Raw genomic sequence first — 19,063 nt, 5'->3', positions numbered from 1 at the left:
CTCAAGACTTGGGACAAGCGACTTCTCAAGACTTGGTACAGGCGACTTCTCATGCCTTGGGAGAGGCGACTTCTCAAGACTTGGGACAAGCGACGTCTCAAGACGACTTGGGACAAGCGACTTCTCAAGACGACTTGGGACAAGCGACTTCTCAATACTTGGGACAAGCGACTTCTCACTATCCCGGCCAGGACCGTCTGTGGACGTCCCGGTCACTGCCGGACGCGGTGTCTGCCGGACTCGCTCCCTGCAGGATACGGCGTCTGTATCATCCGACATCTGCCAGGCCGTCTGTGGAAACACCCGGTTCGGCAGAGACCGGGTGAGGCACAGATCGAAAGCAAGGAGAGAAGTGTGGCACAGAGTGAGGCGAAGACGTGGTGAGTCACAGAAAATGGGAAGCAGAGCTCGGGTGAGGCAGAGACAGAGTCAAGCATGAACAGGCTGATGCACACACCGTATCAAGCAGAGACCGGTGAGGCACAGGCCGAGTCACGCAGAGACCCTGTTAACCAGAGACGGAGTCAAGCAGACCTGGTGAATCACACCGTGTAAAGCAGATACCGGTTGAGGCACAGAGTACGGCTGAGACTGTGTGAAGTAGACAATAGCAGGGTTGGGGTCTGGCAGAGTCTAGTTCTGATAGGGAAGGGTCAGGTCAAATTTAGAAAAAAATATTTTCAATTTTTTCGAAATTTTAGAAAAATCAAAAAGCACTGCAAATCTTCTGAAAAGCGCACATAACCAAGAATTTTCGAAAAATTCTGAAAAAAATTAAAAGTTGAAATTTTTCAAAAATTCTTAGTTTTGTGCACTTTTTGGACGATTTCCTGCATTTTTTGATTTTTCGAAAATTTTCAAAATTTCTTTCAAAAATCTCCCCACCTGATGCCTATCTGATGTACTGTCTCTGACGAACGCGGTCTGTGCCTCACACGGCCCTTGACGTGCCGTCTCTGATAAGCCCAGTTGCGTCTGACACCACGTAAGGCAGAGACCGTGAAGGGCATAGACACGGGACTTGCGACTTTTCGTGACTTGGGATTTGCGACTTTTGGGACTTGCGACTTTTCGCGACTTGGGACCAAATTTCCCCCCACCTGATGACTTGCAAAACTGGTCGCTGTCGGACTGTATCTGATGTACTGTCTCTGACGAACGCGGTCTGTGCCTCACACGATCCATGACGTGTCGTCTCTGAAAAGCCCAGTTCCGGCAGACACCACGTAAGGCAGAGATCCGAGACGGGCAGAGACACGGTTCACACACCGAGTCCTGCAGAGGCCGGTTGCTGCAGACATCGAGGGAGATGGCAACAGGGTGACAGAGGCCGAGTCCGACAGAGACAGGGTGAGGCATTCACCGAGGCTGGCATGAATCACATGGGGAGAGTCTTGAAAATTTTCAAAATTTTCGAAAAATCAAAAAATGCTGGAAATTGCCTGAAAAGCGCACAAAACCAAAAATTTTTGAAAAAGTTTAAAAAATTTGAAAGTGGATTTTTTCAAAAAATTCTTTGTTTTGTGCGCTTTTTGGACAATTTCCAGCATTTTTTGATTTTTCGAAAATTTTGAAATTTTTCAAAATTTCTTTCAAAAATCTCCCCACCTGATGCCTTGCAGATATTGTCTCTGACGAACGCGGTCTGTGCATTACACGGTCCTTGACGTGCCTTCTCTGATAAGCCCAGTTGCGTCAGACACCACGTAAGGCAGAGACCGAGACGGGCAGAAACGGGACTTGCGACTTTTCGCGACTTGGGCCCAAATTTCCCCCCACCTGATGACTTGCAAAACTGGTCGCTGTCGGACTGTATCTGATGTACTGTGTCTCTGACGAACGCGGTCTGTGGATCACAATGTCTCTCACGTGCCGTCTCTGAGAAGCCCAGTTGCGTCAGACACCACGTAAGGCAGAGACATGGTCAGTCACACAGCGAGTCCTGCAGAAGCAGTGAGAAAGAGGCCGAGTCCGGCAGACAGGATGTGGCATTCACCGAGGCTGGCATGCATCTCTTGAGGAGTTTTGAAAAATATTGAAAATTTACAAAATTTTCGAAAAATCAAGCATGTAGGAAAATGTCCAAAAATCTCACAAGACTAAAAACTCGTTTAAATTTCCGATTTGAAATTTTTTCCGAATATCTCAAAAATTTTTGGTTTTGTGCGCCTCACACATTTTGATGCAATTCTTTTTCGAAAATTTTTAAAAATTCTAAAAAAAAAAAATTCAAAATTTTCCCTATCCGATCCCTTTCATATCTGGTCTCTATCAGACACAGTCTCTGCAACACTTGCTCTCTGCCAAACTGTCTGTGCTGGACCAATTTTGAAAAAGAAAAATTCCAAATATTTAAGTTATCTGCGCATTTTGAACAATTTCCAACTTATTTTAAGAATGGCATGTAAAGATAAAAAACGGTTCCATTACAAAAGCCCACATGAAAATTCCGCACAGAAAAACCCGTCATAAATGCTCACATGAAAAATCCTCACATAGAAAAATACGCAGTGACATATGACAGTGGGGTTTTTCTGTGCGGAATTTTCGTGTGGGCTTTCTTCATGTGCGCATTTATAAAAAAAAACTGCAATAGTAAACTGGAAGTCCACAGTGATGGAAAGATACATATACTCACATTTTTCACTTAGAAAGGTGTTTTATGTATGCACTTGGACTGATAGGAGACCAATTCACACAATTCTCAGGACAATATTTTTATTCATTCACTTCCTTCGTTTAATTGTAGTGAATATGTCCTAATATTCAAGGGTAATACATTTAGTCTTCAAGTATTCATTTAAAGCTTCTTCACCTGCAAAATAGATAAAACTCTGTGAAGTTCACACTTTAAAAAGAGTGGTTAAAAACATGAAAGGCCATAGAATGTGCAGCAAGAAAACAGGACTTCCTTCAAAATATGAGTGACGATCTTTATTAACAAGGATTCAGAGAAGGTGAAGTTAATTTTCTTTATTGGGAAATGCATTAACTTAATTCTCGCATAATTCGCAGTTATGCTGAACTTGGGATTTCTGTTGTGGTTTTGCTGCATTTTGATGCCATGTAGTTTTAAGGAGCACATTACCTCCATCTTCAGGGTTGAATCCTGAAGACAGAGGCCACACAGTCTTCTAGTCTTCAGGGGTCAACCCTGAAGATGGAGGTAGTATATTCCTCTGAAGCGCTGCTTACCACCAATGAAGTAGGGAAGCTATTAAATGACTGGTGTGTATCCGATGAGTCCTCATTGTCAGATGAAATATATACATGCCTTAAAACGGGTAACTTAAGACCAATAAAGTTAAATTTATGGATGCCAAGAGAACTAATTGGGAGTGTTTAAAAGAAAATCTATAGGTAAATTCTGAGGTAATGCAGTGCAGGTCACCCTTTTGTCCTGTCACCAGAACTGCGTCGCCAGGAATGCTCGCTCACCGAGGAATGTGCCCCGGTAGAATAAGTGTTGAGCAAGCTTAGAGCCAAAGAGAGAAGACTGTTTAATACAGCCAAAAGGAAACGTGAATCGAATTTCTGTAAAATGGATGTCTGCTGGAAAATTAAAATGATTAGGGGATTAAAAAGATGTACCAAGGAGTGCCAGACTCATGAAACAGGCAAATAACAAGAAAACACAATAAGGCTCCCTGATGGTTGGTATATAAAAAACATCTCCTGCGGAGCCTACTCATGGATAAAATTCTTACAGGACTCAATGAGTGTAGTTATTGTCCTGTTCAATTTGCAGATAATATAAGTCCTTACAAACTGTAAATTTCCCAAAATGCTCTCAGAATAGTACAACAGTAGTGCGATATGACAGACTTTGCTATCAGCCGAAACGAAATGTGACACCTTTCACCAGGGAATTAGATACTAGAGGCACTAAGGAATCAACCCTTTCTGTCCACAGAAGTCAAGTACATTGTGAGACCCATATCACCACCGCCACCAAAGTGCGGTGGCCTACAGCGAAAAAGAGAAACAGCAAGACTAAACTGAGCGCATGGCGGAGGGACAAATAGGAAAAAAGATTACAGCTTCAGCAGCTGCAACTGAGGTCCTCCTGTGACACATAAACAAATTCACTTAAAGATACCGAAAATGGAACTGTCATCTGAAAAGTAATGAATATATTAATTATGAAACAAGAATTAATTGTACTAGTTCCAAAAAAAGAGACCATATTACTGACCCAAATCTTTTCCAAAGCCGGACTGTTTGAATCCTCCGAACGGAGCGGCAACATCTGTTTTATTGTACGTGTTCACAAATACTGTCCCTGCATCAATTTTCTCTGCAACATACAGAGCTCGACTGATATCCTTTGTGAAGACTCCTGATGCAAGCCCAAACTCTGTATTGTTAGCTCGCTTGATGACTGCATCTACGTCTCTGAAAAATAAAAAATATTACTTAGATGTCACGTAAGAATCATTGGTACGTCACAGAGAACAGATGGACATTTTAGAAACAGAGATTAATTATACTGATATTATACGACAGGATTCCTAAGGAATGCCTGATAGCTAGAAAAGTTTACACACACAGAAATTGAGCACGAGCAGTGAGCTACGTTTGAGAGAGTTTGTTTATATATATAATGGTTATCCCACCAGGTATGGGCCATGTATGTAATGTGATGTCAATCACGCTGTATCTTCTGTGAACAGATGACAGCCATCAGTGGTCAATAAATTTCCTCATTTTATGGAACGCAGATGCGCGTTAACAGTTTACAAAAGCTTTTTCACCGAACCCTATCCTCAGCCAACTCAATGCAACTCATATTTTCAGATCTTTAGTATTGATACAGAATTTGACTCAGATTCTTCGCACATGTTGAACAGACAGAGAAACTGAGAAATTTACGAAAGTAAAAGCTTCACATTTGTGCTAAAAAGCTGTGATGTGCAGAAATGTAACATATAATGAAATCAAATGGATCTTGGGTGAAGGTACATTGCGATCATCTGAACTGGTTTGAAAAAAGTCAACGCAGGTCTGACAGTTGGATCAATATTGGGCGTAGTGAATGTTTCCATTTAATCCTGAGATCGGTATAAGGACTAGCGGCGAGCTCTTGCAAACACAGTAATAAACCTTCAGGTTCACTAAGGGATTGGATTTCTTGACAAACTTAGCGACTACCAGCTTCTCAAGGAGGACTCTGTTCCACAGCACATAGTTTCATTATTTTAATACGTATTAGTGACTCAAGCAAGACCCTTGTGCCTATTTTAGTAATTCAGGCCTAATTTTTGCCTTGACAAAAAGTTATCAGTTTATGTTTCAATTATACGATCACATATTCAGAAAATTGAAACTCACCCACTAGCAAACTTTGATATAACCATAACTGGTCCAAATGACTCTTCACGAGCAATATACATGTGGTCCTCCACATTTGTGAACACAGTGGGTTCAAAGAAGTAGCCTGTTCTGTTGACACGTTTCCCCCCGCACTCTAGTTTTGCGCCTTCCTTTACTCCGACAGCACAGAATTCCACTAACTTATCCAAGTGTGCTTTGTGATTCTGTGGGCCATGTTGCGTATTTCGTTTGAATGGGTCTCCAATGACCTGAAAATGAAATATGCAGAATGAATATAATTATGAATTTTAAATCACAAATAAGCTGACGCTTATGATTTGTCTACAGTGCACCTTAGTTACTCAGTCTGATAATTAAAAAGTATGAAGAAAGAAGGCAGACGTAAACATTAATCCATGTCTCATGTCACAAATCTAGCAGCAATATGTAGGTTTTTATGAACCCCATTCATAACCCTCAAGTACAAACGCTGAAAGATGCGCTTCTCCGTAACAGTGATCCAGCGAGAGCAACCACTCCATTGCTAAATAATAAATACAATGACTTCTCTATATTATATATTACATTTATTGTGATCCATCCAGCATTTGCATTTCTAAAAATGTAACTTAGCCAGTATAAGAGTCTGTTATTACGACAATTTTCATTTATTTCAACAGCTGCTTTTACAGTGGATTTTCTGTGTAACATGTGGTCATAGATCAACTTTTTCTACCAGTGAAGATTACTGAGAAAGCTTCTGATATGTACACACCAGTTTCTTTGTTCCTTGTAGCACTCGTTTCACAAATTCATCATGGATGGAGGATTCCACAAAGAGTCGACCAGCCGCGATGCAGTTCTCTCCTTTGTTGAAGAACACACCACTCTTGCCCTGAAATAAATAAATATATGGTACAATGTTGCGTGTGATTATTTTTTTACAGTTTCACATTTGTCTTACTCAATCACCGAATGTGCCTTAAAAATTAGGGTACGGTCACTGTTACTGAATATTCAACAGCGGCATGTGCCGATTAAGAAAATATTACTGAACATATGAAGAACTATACTAAGCATAAATTAACTAGAAATTTATACAAAATACTTAAGTTAACATAATGGTATTTAAGAAAAAAGGATTGTATTTTTATTTCTCTCTCTCACATGATCTGTATGTTCTGTCTTCCACGTCCTAACCCTGATTTACAAGAATTGATATCTGCCATTATTTCTCGGACAGTGATCAAGCTAAAATTTACATGATGGATGTAGGTATAGACAAAAGAGAATAGGAGATAAAGGTATTCTAAAACCATTTTATGTAAGTTTGCAATCAAGAAATGAGTTTTAATTAAACTTTGGGATCAGTAACTTTCAACGCACATCAGTGACTATGAAAATAATGACAGTCAGACAAGAAAAATAAGAATTACTATAATTTGCCACATTACAAGTGGGAGTGCAGAAGGAAAGCAGCAATTTAATAGTAAATGATTACGCATTTCTGCAGTCTTATGGTCCATCATCATTTGATTTCATACACACTGCCATAAGAACATCAAATCTCACTTATTAACCAATAACTGCGTTAACTATTATATGCTAATGCCAAGCAAATAACCTGTTTCAAATTATAAATTATCGGTATAAAATAAAATGTTGACATTTGTAATTCATACATATTAATGTAAAGTGTTTCTATGGCAGTTCAGGTGCGCTCTACAGTGTTAAAGAAGTAATTTCTATTATAAGACTGCAAGATTCAACTGATGTGAAATCAAACTTACCATTCTAACTGCTCTATCCAGATCACAGTCATCAAATATTATGAGTGGGGACTTCCCGCCTAGTTCCAGGGATACTCTCTTCAGATTTGAGTCTGCACAGTTCCTCATAATCACTTGTCCCACACCAGTGCTACCAGTGAACCCAAGTTTTCGAACATCAGGATGACTTGCTATGGCATTGCCAGCTTCTGCACCTGGAATATGAAACAAAGATTACATAGCCATGTTTATATGCCTGCTCATTTATATACACCTACAGTGTCTATGAATGAACAGCGCACACAGTGTGTTTCTGCAGCGTTGGTCGCCAGTGACTGTGGTATCAACTGTGTGTAATGTAAGACTTGAGGTTCTCACAGCGGTGAGTATGAAGATTTCCTTCTTCTGGGTTGTTGCGCTGTGTAGTCTGGTCGATGTTAACCAACGTTTCAGAGGTCATACTGCCTCCGTCATCAGGGCGATGACGCCCTGATGACGGAGGCAGTATGACCTCTGAAACGTTGGTTAACATCGACCAGACTACACAGCGCAACAACCCAGAAGACAGAAATCTTCATACTCATCGCCCTGATGACGGAGGCAGTATGACCTCTGAAACGTTGGTTAACATCGACCAGACTACACAGCGCAACAACCCGGAAGACAGAAATCTTCATACTCATCGCCCTGATGATGGAGGCAGTATGACCTCTGAAACGTTGGTTAACATCGACCAGACTACACAGCGCAACAACCCAGAAGACAGAAATCTTCATACTCATCGCCCTGATGATGGAGGCAGTATGACCTCTGAAACGTTGGTTAACATCGACCAGACTACACAGCGCAACAACCCAGAAGACAGAAATCTTCATACTCATCGCCCTGATGATGGAGGCAGTATGACCTCTGAAACGTTGGTTAACATCGACCAGACTACACAGCACAACAACCCAGAAGACAGAAATCTTCATACTCATCGCCCTGATGATGGAGGCAGTATGACCTCTGAAACGTTGGTTAACATCGACCAGACTACACAGCGCAACAACCCAGAAGACAGAAATCTTCATACTCATCGCCCTGATGATGGAGGCAGTATGACCTCTGAAACGTTGGTTAACATCGACCAGACTACACAGCACAACAACCCAGAAGACAGAAATCTTCATACTCATCGCCCTGATGATGGAGGCAGTATGACCTCTGAAACGTTGGTTAACATCGACCAGACTACACAGCGCAACAACCCAGAAGATGGAAATCTTCAACAGTGTGTAATCTTTGCCTTTAATTATTAGATTGACTCTTGATGTTCATAAAGTAAGACTACATGCTCAGTCATTTTGACAGCACTTTCTGGAGCACTGTATCTTACTGGAAACACATTCCAGGGAATTTGATCCCTTTAACTCTCTACTTTCGTATAGTGATCTACACGTATGTTATTTTCATCTTTCATTTTTCCCACACTCTGTATAAAAAAAGTCGTGACTTCTTTGTCTTCGTACCCCAGCAGTACATGTGACATGATACCATGAATTATAGCAAGCAGGGAAATATGAAATGTTCACGGAATACCTGTAACTAACACACCATTCTGCACACTACATTATTACAGAATTTGTTCTGCACTACTGCGTACCTGTTCCTGGCAAGATATTGATTACACCAGGTGGAAATCCTGCTCTTACAGAGAGTTCAGCAAATTTAAGGGCTGATAGTGGAGAAACTTGGGCTGGTTTCATAACAACTGTGTTACCAGCAGCTAGACAAGCTGCCATCTTCCAAGACAACATCATCAAAGGATAATTCCATGGAGTCACCAGACCACACACACTTAAATAAAAGTATTTCATTTAAATTAATAAATGTATGAACTTCAAAACAAAATATTATAAATTCTACAATATTTATATTGTACTCTTTATCCTAAGCAATAATTCAGTTTCATTTCTCTATTTACTATGAGGATCTTCAAATACATTTTAGTTTTATTTAATTAAGAGATACAATGATAGGATTATTGCAACTTAACATTAAATTAGGCTTGTATACAGTAAAATCCCAGTTTTAGTTTTCTCAATTTAAAATTTTTCCACATTTTGAGATCATATTTTGTGATCCCAATCACAACTCCATGCAATATAATTCAATATATGGTCTGGTTAAGAACTTCGCGACTTAAAGTATTATCCCCATTTAAGGAATGAAATCTGGGACCATATACATTATATGGTATCTGGACTGCAGTTCAATGTTCACATGAACTCAGTGTGTGTAATTTGTCATCATCACCAATGAGTTTGAAACTCCAAGAAATATGTGAAGTCCTTTCCTCCCTTGCTACCACTACATGGTAAAGCCATGTGCTTTGATTAAGTGTTCTTTCATGAATTGACTGTGGAGTTGAAAGGTTGTACTTGTGAGCCCATTGTAAACTTTGACGTGTGAAATTTAGTATCAGCTGTTGAAAGGTTTTGTTGTGTGAACCAAATGTCTTGAATTGTTCCTGTATCAGAACAAACTTTCTGAGACGTGCGTAGAATGAGTGATCAGACAGGTAACATTTGGACATAAATAAATTTCATAATGACTTTCCGTGCACTTCAATCTTTTCCACTACAGTTTCTATTGTTAAATTATTCAATAAGTACCGCAGACCGCGCATAACTTAAGCATTTAAAACTGTATTTTTAAAAGACCTACAAACCAATAAATTACAAAATAATTCTTTCACACACACCCAATTGGCTCCTTTTTAGTGATTGTGAGATTTCTATTTGGTCTTGCATGACTGATAGGAATGGTGGAGCCATGAATCTTATCACACCAACCAGCAAAGTACCGCCATGTTTCTATTGACATGCCAACATGAGTTTTCAGTGCCAAAGTGTAGACAGCACCAGAATCAAGTGATTCAATTGTTGCCAATTCTTCCTTGTGTTGCTCCATCAAATCTGCCAGTCTGAAAGATAGAATATAATATCACCATAGTAAGAAAATCGTATCTTGCTCTCACGTTAACCAGAAGCAAGAACGTGACGATTACCGGTACATCAGCAGTCCTCTGTCTCGAGCATTAATTTTACTCCACTCTCCACTTTCAAATGCCACCTTGGCCGCTTGAACAGCCACATGAACATCGGCTGCTGAGGCGCGTTGTACCTGGTAAACACAGCAAAGAGATCTAAAGCAGACTTTGACTTCATAGAAACAAAATAAGAAAGTTAGATGGACGAGCATGTGAAAAAAGGAAAATATGCCTAAGCGCTTACAACCAAAAGCAGCATTCACAATTAAATGAAAACAGAATCAACAGAATTCTGAATTTCCTCTGGTAATGACAGCAGATTCCTATATTACGTAACATTCAATACAAGCTACATGACTGGTGTCAGTAAAAAAATTACAGGAGGAAACTACATCTAGCTATATGTATATAAAGTCTACGGAGATGTTACTTTGTACGATAAACAGGAGACAAAGACAAACAAAACAAAAATACAGAAATGTAGAAGGCAGATGGAGTGGACTGTCCACAAACAGAATTAACTAACGAACGTACAGGAAAAACATAAAAGAGTGAAGTGTCACTGAAGTTACGTCCCTCCGTATACTGGCATACAGACAAAACGCTACACAGTACAACCCAGAAGACCAGCATCTGCATTCACATCAGCGTGTAAACATCAAATCTTGTAAGACTGACAAGTGAAGGTAAAAGTTACTAAGCGGGAGAAATGATACTGAATACATGGCTAAAGCAAAAATATTACCAAACGTCAGTGACTCACGAAGATTTATTAAAACTTTATTAACTGTATAGATATTCTTGGTTTCAGGCTTCAAGCCAACTTCTCCTCCTTTGTATAGGTTTCCTAATCTTTACTGAGGAAAATGTAGGACTCCTTAACACAGGTTTGCACTATTAATTTAGTCTGGTGTAAAATCAAAGTCAAGAAATAAGTTGTAAACAGAAAAAAATCACAGTACATAACTAGTGCAACAAACATACAGAACAGGCTTAGTTGCATAACTCAACTCATCATTAACTTCGGCATTAGATGAAACCTTACTTCCTGAAAAAGCACCGCTGCTATCCATGTCGTAGGAATTTAAAGACACACTGAAATTCCCCATCAGCAAGGAACTTACTAATAAGAAAAGTTTAATTAATTTTAGAAATGTACGAATTTCATAAAACTTAATTTTACCTGGCAAATAACTGATTCATCACTTGGATTCACGCTTTCCAGTACAGCTCCCGATTCAGAGTCTACAAATTCTCCGTTGATAAACAGCTGATGGGGAAATGAAACGTCTATGTTGTTGACATGCAATTTAATGCAGGAATGTTGAACTTCTCTTCTGCCGACATCACCCCTCGCCTTCAGAACAAAGGTTTCACTGAATTCTTTGAACGTTGTAGCCATGAATAAATCTTCGTTCTGAAGCGTAATTTTTAGTTTGTCTTTGATTTCTTCAATTAACCTACAAAATAAGAAGTAAAATAAAATCGTCAAGTAACATTTTAATAATAACAACAACATGAAACCTATATGGACCTGTCTCAATACACTTCCTTAAAATGGAGGTCTTTTTCAAAATTCAAATTTTATCACATGTAAACAACTGCACTATCTAAAAAAATGGTGTTTTCTGACTATTGAATCAGGAATTTATTGACTGGATAATGTGGAGGGAGGCTAAGAGTCCCATATCAAAATAAACTATCCACACAAAGTAAACAGTGATACTGAATTAGAGGTCTATGTTTACCGAACAACATCCATTGAACCAGCTCCAGTAGCAAAGAAATCTGTACTTTGCTCTACTCCAATGTTTAGAATTCCTTCCCAAATGAATTTCAATGCAATAATCATCTCTTTCTCATCATCTGTCAGCTGTACTGACTCTCGGTCCTTCTCCTCTCTGCCATATTTTGCAGCAGATATCATGCGCCCTCCCACTACAATTCTCTGGATATTGACCTGAAATTAAAGAAAAAAATCTTCAGAAATATTTCCTAAGCACATCAGTGGAGAGTATGCTTAATTATAAACACTGCAGTGACCTCTAATATTTTGTACACAGATAAATACACAGATTTAGCCAACATCACTGGACTCGTTACGGTCCTTCTTCACTCCTGCACCGTCCCTCGTAACGATTAAGAATGGTGCCATTGATCAAGGCTGCCATGTGATCACTCGAATTTAACTCAAAAGAGACAGAAAATAGAAAAGGGGAATTCAGATGACAGTACAAACTAAATTCTAAATGAATGAAGTATAAATCATTCTGTAACTTCAGCTGCAAGCAATATCATTATATTTTCAAGTATATACTCAGGACGTTAAATTCTGAATTATAAACAATTTTACTGCACTTACCATTGAGCCATCCTTGCAAGGTATTAGCAAACCCTCTGGATGTACGATCCCTTTATCGGCAAGCCCTTTTATTTCAACCACATTTCCATCCGGTTTAGGTTTATTCCACAGTTGTGAACCAAACAGTTTCACTTTTTCATTATTCAACAGAGTCCAAGCTCCTGGAACACTATCCAATCCACGAATGAAATTATGGACAACTGATGCTGGCCGATCCCAGTTGACCTGTTTGAAGCATAATAACCATTAAGAATTTCAACAAAGCCACGGCAGATATTAAAGCCGAAACGGAAACTATTGTGGACGGCATACAATGGTTTGAAGAATTATATGAAGAAAAGTAATACCTTTCAGAACCGGTGTTCCAAAACATCCTCTAAGTTGTAACAAGAATTTTAAAAGGTTTTGATTGAAAATAACTTCTAACAAAGATAAGTATTCCATAAGTATTTGGCAAAGTTTTCCATCTATCTTTACAAACACATTTCATAAGTAAATTCTGTAAATACAGGAATTAACAGCAAGATTCAATAGGTGTACTCTTTTGAGTACACTGACATTCATGACACATCACATAGGCCACTATTGCACTAATGCCATCAGAGGTCATAATGTGTTACTTAATTCATATATGATCATTTATAAGTTATTGTCAGTTGAACCTGAAACAACATCGCAAAATACAATTTGGCGGAATACTTACCATTTGCAGTTGTTCTTTACTGAGGGAAGGCTCGTATGATGCTCCCTCCTCTGACTGTGGTACTTTAGGAGCAGTTCCATCTGCCACCATGTTCACAGCTTTAGCCTGTATTTAATATTAATAAATATTTATAAACATAAAAATAACACACTATAACAACAACTAAAATGATGGAAAACCATTTTAAATATCTTGCAAGTTGCATTCACACTGTCTCTTTCTCCAACAAATTGCAGGCAAACTCCAGACTGTAACCTTGAAACAGGTCATGATCATTTAGTTCAACAGGTTTTCCATTTTACAATGCACAAATGTCCTTCAATGCCACACAGCGCAATGTCAGAGCACTATTAAGAAACAATTAATCACGTGGTACACTGCTTTCCCCTTGTCTCCTCAGAAATCAACACCTGTTCAATGTTACCCAGTCACGCTAGGTTTGTCCCTTGTTACTACAGCATCCTCAGTTACTTCTATCAGACTATACAGCGCAACGATCCAAAAGACAGCAATCTTCAGACTCACTGCCGTGGAAACATCAAATCCTACAGGGAAAAGTATTCTTGGAACAAAGTAAGGACATGAGATTTGGAAATTAGAAAGTCACGAATCTGTACAGATCAGGTTCTTTGGAAACAGTATTAAGAGAATTAGCAAAATAACAAGTTGGATTTAGTGGTCAGATGGGAGAAGGGTACCACCGAACCATCAAAAAATGATGGTGTGATTTTAATCTTTCATTTTCTAACTGCTAACTGCCATCTTATTCAATATTATCAAATTTGTCTGTCTACCACTGATGTTATATATGAATCAGATGTTTGGACAAACAAATTTAGTTAGTGACTTCCGTCAAGTTCATAAAGTACATGGAATGATGAGTAGTTTTTATAGAAAGCAATTATATAATGCAAGGCATTTCATATCTGACTATTGACCTCTTAATGATAAGAATTGGACTTGTTTCTCCCACTTCCCCGTCATATATATATATATATTTGACCTATGATCATTTTTACATAAAACCAGTTGTAACCAGTAAATAAAGCAGAAATTATCATTCAGACTACCAGTCAACCAAATCACACAAACAGAAGGCAACCATGAACCTAAATGACAGGCTATGTTGTTCCATCGCTGCTAATAGCATCAGAAATGACAATTTATATTATGAAGACCAAATTGACAATGGAATGTCTAATTTGTAGCAAACATTATTAAAAAATGGTCTATTGCAAGGTTTGTCACAATAAGAAACACAATAAAGGCCAGCAACCTAACCTAACTTTTTGGTCAATAAAGTAATTTTAAGCTCATGCAGTCAAAGTTTTTAAACATCGGTATTTATCAGCATTTTTTAATGTGTTAATTATCAAAAACTGGCTACATCCAGAAATAAATCAACTCTAAGTGAACTCAAGTAATAAATTATTGATGACCTTTAACTTAATTCTTGAGAACATCGACATATAAATTATATACTACAGTGCTGTTAAAGCAGAGAACTTTATGTAACTTTTGCTTAACTTACTGACATCAGGGAATATAATTCTGAAAGTGCCATCATTTTTATCCATTATCGAAGATTCTGTTATTCAAATATTAGAAAATACAAACCATAGCCTTGATCCCTTCTGGATAAAGGAAGCGATTGTACAGAGAATCAACAGTATCATTTGGTTCCACTTTGCATGATCGCTGCAGAAGAACTGGACCTGTGTCCAGACCGTCATCAGCCCAGAAAATCGAGAAGCCTGCCTCACTGTCACCTGAGATGAGTGTCCTAGAAATGAAAACATTAGGAAGAGGATTTCCAATACGATGTACCTCAATGCATTAAAACAGATGGATGGCAATTTTTATATGTTTCCTGTTTTACATTTTTTTCAAAATATGTGATGATTCTCAGGAATGTAACCCCCATGAATAATGACAGTCTCCTGTAACTAACTGATATTAATAATTAAAGCCAGTTCATTAAAATTACATTTCAGGGATCAACTCTGTCCTCATTATCATCAATTCTAAATGGCTTCTGCGAAAGCTTCAACTCATAAACTTTCTACAATCTCTGAGACAGGATTTATAATAAAAATTACTTTACTCAACTCATGTATAGCAATGTATGATACATAATAACCAGTCAAAATACCAGAGATGTGAAGAGCATTTACAAATTCTTATAAGGACCAACATTATATGTTTTACTTTGTTGATATTATGTATCAGCTTATAATACCTTCACAGGGTTACAAATAAAATTACGCTGTCTCACCATCATCATTGCCACACATTCTAATAATTCAATAAACAATAAATGGTAAAAATATAAAATCTGTAAAAATCACCATATTCAAATATCTATAAATTCTGCATATCTTAACCTAGAACATGAAACACCAAATCATTAGTTACGTATGCTGATAATCACAAATGTCCATTTTTCTGTAAAATGTAAGCAACTTAATCGATGTTATTAACCTGTTGACAGTTATGACTATCTGCATGATGCACATACAAATGACCTTACAATAACTCACTCACCAGCTAGTTCAAGCCGTGCATAATGAAACGACTCACCAATTTATAGCACTGACACCCCTATGCTTGGGGAGGAGTGAAGGGTGATAACATATGCTTTTCAACCTAGGGTAGTTGATGACATCCATAGGAATAAACTGAGAGCAAAATGGTAGAACATTTAATTCGGCACTAAGAGACTTGTATTTACTGACAACTTCTGCCAATGGCTTTCCTTGTTTCCTCCATGCCTTCACCTTGAACACAGGTACATTGTCAGTTGCAGCTGTTGAAGCTGAAATAGCAAAAGACCTATAACAAAAGCCATCCGTGTCTTACTGACTGGATCTTACATTGCTGAAATGACATTATTTTAACTAATGGCTGTTCAGCCTTAGTTTATTTAAGTGCTGCCTTTTGATTTCATTACTTAAACAGCACTAGTGAGAAAAGATGTTATGATTATAAATGATGAGTTAGGAAGAATTTTGAAGGAAACAGTGTTGACCTCCATCTAGGCACCATCACAACATTCGTTAGATGAGACTGATGAAAACCACGAAAGCCTCAATCAGTATCCTGAAGAAAACCTGAACCACACACCTTTCAAATGTGGAGTGGCAGAGCCAACACCTGTCCCACTACTTGGTGTTCCTGCCATGGGAATTGTATAGTGAGACAATGGGGTAAAGAAGAATTAAGATTAAATGAGGTTCACCGGAGTATCCAATAAGTGATTGGAGGTCAAAGGAAAATCCTATCAGCCTCTGACAACATTTAAAACTCTAAGAAAGTGGACTGGTTGTGATGGGTTATAAGGGCTGTTTCTTTTGAGGTTATGGCAGTCATTGTTTAGGATTCATAATAACAGGGAATTTGAATTTCTTACGCTTTATATGAAATTTCCATAACGTATAGGTATCCTCACTGCCAAAATATCTGAAGTCTTAAAATGTTTGCGTAACAGTGTGTAGCATAACATTCAACTTACCCAACGGATCCTCTCGAGTCTCTCTGTCTGGAACTGTGAAAACTCCAACAACTTTATGACCATCGTTTCTCAAGAGTTTATACACTTCAGCTGCAAATGTGCTTTGTCCTATTACAGCTACTTTCAGTTTACTCTTAAAATTCTGGAAAATCAGCAATACAAAATACCTAACAATAAAATTTCTATAAAACCTCTAATAACAATTGAACTTATTTGGTTAGCACCCTTTAAGTATCATTTTCCTTTTCACTAAATCCGAAATTATAAATGCAAAGTTTTTATTCGTACTAATGCCCATAATAATTTTTCGGAAGTCAATTGGGTGTGGGAGCAAAGCTAAGGTTCGAGTGTGGCGCCAAATACGCATGGCGTCGTCTCTACACGGCTCTCGTAAAATGATATTTGCACACAGTGTGCTGTTTACAAAGGAAACCTACCACGTTTCAAACGTAAATATGATGAACTGAGGCATTCTCAAATTTACCTGACATCAGTCATTAAGGCGAAAATAAAAAATGTGCGCGAAGCATCATATAAAGTGGACTATATAATATTGCTCGCTGCGGTGAAAACTATTTTATTGTTATACGCTGAGCAGAAGGGAAGATTTCGTATGTGCTTGGTCATAATCACCTAAAGGTTACCAGTAGATCCACTTCTAAAGCTTATAATTACGAGAATAATTTTTTCAAGTATACATAACTTGTAGACAAAGTGTAATGAAAGCTAGTTGGTCAACTTGAGGTTTTCAATTGTTGCCACACGATGCTAGATACTACGAGGCTGCTATCTTCCTGCTATCTATCTGTACCACAGAGCGTTCTCAAGATATGCAGCATTAAGAACGAAATGCGTAAATAGGTTTCATGCGGAACACGGCTTGAAAATGCAGTAGAATCCAACTGTACAGAACTGTTAGGAAACTGAGTATTCGTTAGAAATTCGTTTCGCATCCCTACTTACGAATGAACGAAAATTAAACATCCCCAATTTCCTCACAGATTCCTAGAATGCTATGAGTTCTTAACACATATTCAACACTAAAAGAGAATGAAAATATATTATTTCATGACAAAATAGATTTTGGTTCCTCCGAGCTCAAAATGTGCAATCTTTCAATGTATGCCACCTGATTTCAGTTCGCAGAAATACACACACACAGAACAACGCTTCGATTTAGTATACTGTCACAAGTGAGGTGATATGGTTCCTCAGGATGACAGAAACCCGTGAAAAATCTGTTTACCTGTGAAGTGGTGAAATGCCTCGAAACCGCAAAATACGCTCTCGTCCCTAACATCTTGCAGCTTGTAATGTGACCTTGACACAAAGTTGCCTTCCAGCTAAAGCAGTAACGACTGCCTTGACCGCACTGGGATATACAAGTAGACAGATCCTCCCTATATATCTCGCTCCATCGACGTATTCCACTTGCATCAGCCTTGTTTAAGGCAAGAAATCTCCCCTCCATGGTTCGCAAAGTATTGCAACGCCAACAACGAAACCACACGGAACTGAGTAAAGCCTTTTATACGCACATTTTGACAGAAATCAACTTCTGAGACAAAATGAACTAAATTATACATGGTGGAATGATTGCCTGAGTTTAAAACAAAAAAAGGTCGTGGCATGTTTTTCTGTAGGCTACTATCCCAGCAGTAGCCTGGAGGAGCTGAGAAAACTAGCGGTAAACTATGGCACAGCCGGTCAATGGCCACAGAACGTCGCCGCCAATTTGTTATCATACCAGCTTGGTGACTGTTCTCAACATAACCTATTTCCTGTATTAATACGCCAGTACAAAATTCAAACACCTAGGTTTACCCTGGAAGGGTTAATCAAGAATACATTGATGTGGGGGTGACGTAGTTTACGATTATCGACATAGAGCGAGTTTTAGATTTTATTTATCGATAATGAAGTGAACGGCAGTAGGTGATATGTACTGCATTTCATTTTATATCGATAATCGTAAACTACGTCACCCCCATATCAACGTACTCTTGTTTAACCTTCCAGGGTAAACCCTTTGTAACTTTTTCTTCATGTAGCTGTTTCCATGTTTTAATGCCCAATTATGCCTTCTTCTTGCGTCGTCCAATGAAGCTCTTTCCCTTAAATTTTTTTCTAATACAATTCTCGGTGCAAAACTTTAATGAGAATCCTCCGATCAAGACATAAAATGTATGAGTTTTTAAAACGCAAAACCCTCTTTAAAATGAAAAAGACATTTTCAGTAATCAGGAACTGCATTATTGCTGCGTGCGGTAAAGTTAGCTGATTATTTTTTAATTTTCAAGCTTTCTTCTTGGAACAAAAACTGCATTTCTCTGATAGCCTTGATAATTTCATAAATACTGACAGAATATCT

At 38.3% G+C, this 19,063-nt stretch overlaps 1 protein-coding gene across 1 annotated transcript; it reads right to left on the bottom strand.

The window, feature by feature from the left end:
* Positions 1–2,701: 2,701 nt before the first annotated feature.
* On the bottom strand, positions 2,702–18,088 carry LOC110839967 (cytosolic 10-formyltetrahydrofolate dehydrogenase). Its single transcript, XM_022084610.2, has 16 exons — positions 17,939–18,088; positions 16,693–16,834; positions 15,762–15,996; positions 14,799–14,964; positions 13,182–13,286; positions 12,479–12,703; positions 11,865–12,076; positions 11,300–11,576; positions 10,135–10,250; positions 9,829–10,050; positions 8,728–8,921; positions 7,104–7,297; positions 6,089–6,208; positions 5,332–5,582; positions 4,196–4,395; positions 2,702–2,815 (listed from the first exon to the last, which is right to left on the bottom strand). Exons 1-16 carry the CDS (start codon positions 17,990–17,992, stop codon positions 2,760–2,762), a joined length of 2,769 nt encoding a protein of 922 aa, XP_021940302.2. The 5' UTR covers positions 17,993–18,088; the 3' UTR covers positions 2,702–2,759.
* Between the last annotated feature and the right edge of the window lie 975 nt (positions 18,089–19,063).

Source organism: Zootermopsis nevadensis, unplaced genomic scaffold, assembly GCF_977971745.1.
Source record: "Zootermopsis nevadensis isolate Lab colony 2312 unplaced genomic scaffold, Znev_1.0 Znev_ptg000023l, whole genome shotgun sequence".
NCBI classification, from domain to species: Eukaryota; Metazoa; Arthropoda; class Insecta; order Blattodea; family Termopsidae; genus Zootermopsis; species Zootermopsis nevadensis.
The sequence above is the reverse complement of the archived record's forward strand: the minus strand, read 5'-3'. Positions and strand labels throughout refer to the sequence as shown.

What these genes read in the sequence shown, in the direction of transcription:
- LOC110839967 (XM_022084610.2), bottom strand. Translation starts at nt 17,992, where the DNA reads ATGTTAGGGACGAGAGCGTATTTTGCGGTTTCGAGGCATTTCACCACT. An exon ending in GGTTCAATGGATGTTGTTCG is followed by an intron (nt 11,577 to 11,864) that starts GTAAACATAGAC and finishes CTTATTTTGTAG; the next exon opens with GTTAATTGAAGAAATCAAAG. An exon ending in ACTAAAAAGGAGCCAATTGG is followed by an intron (nt 8,922 to 9,828) that starts GTGTGTGTGAAA and finishes CTTTTATTTAAG; the next exon opens with TGTGTGTGGTCTGGTGACTC.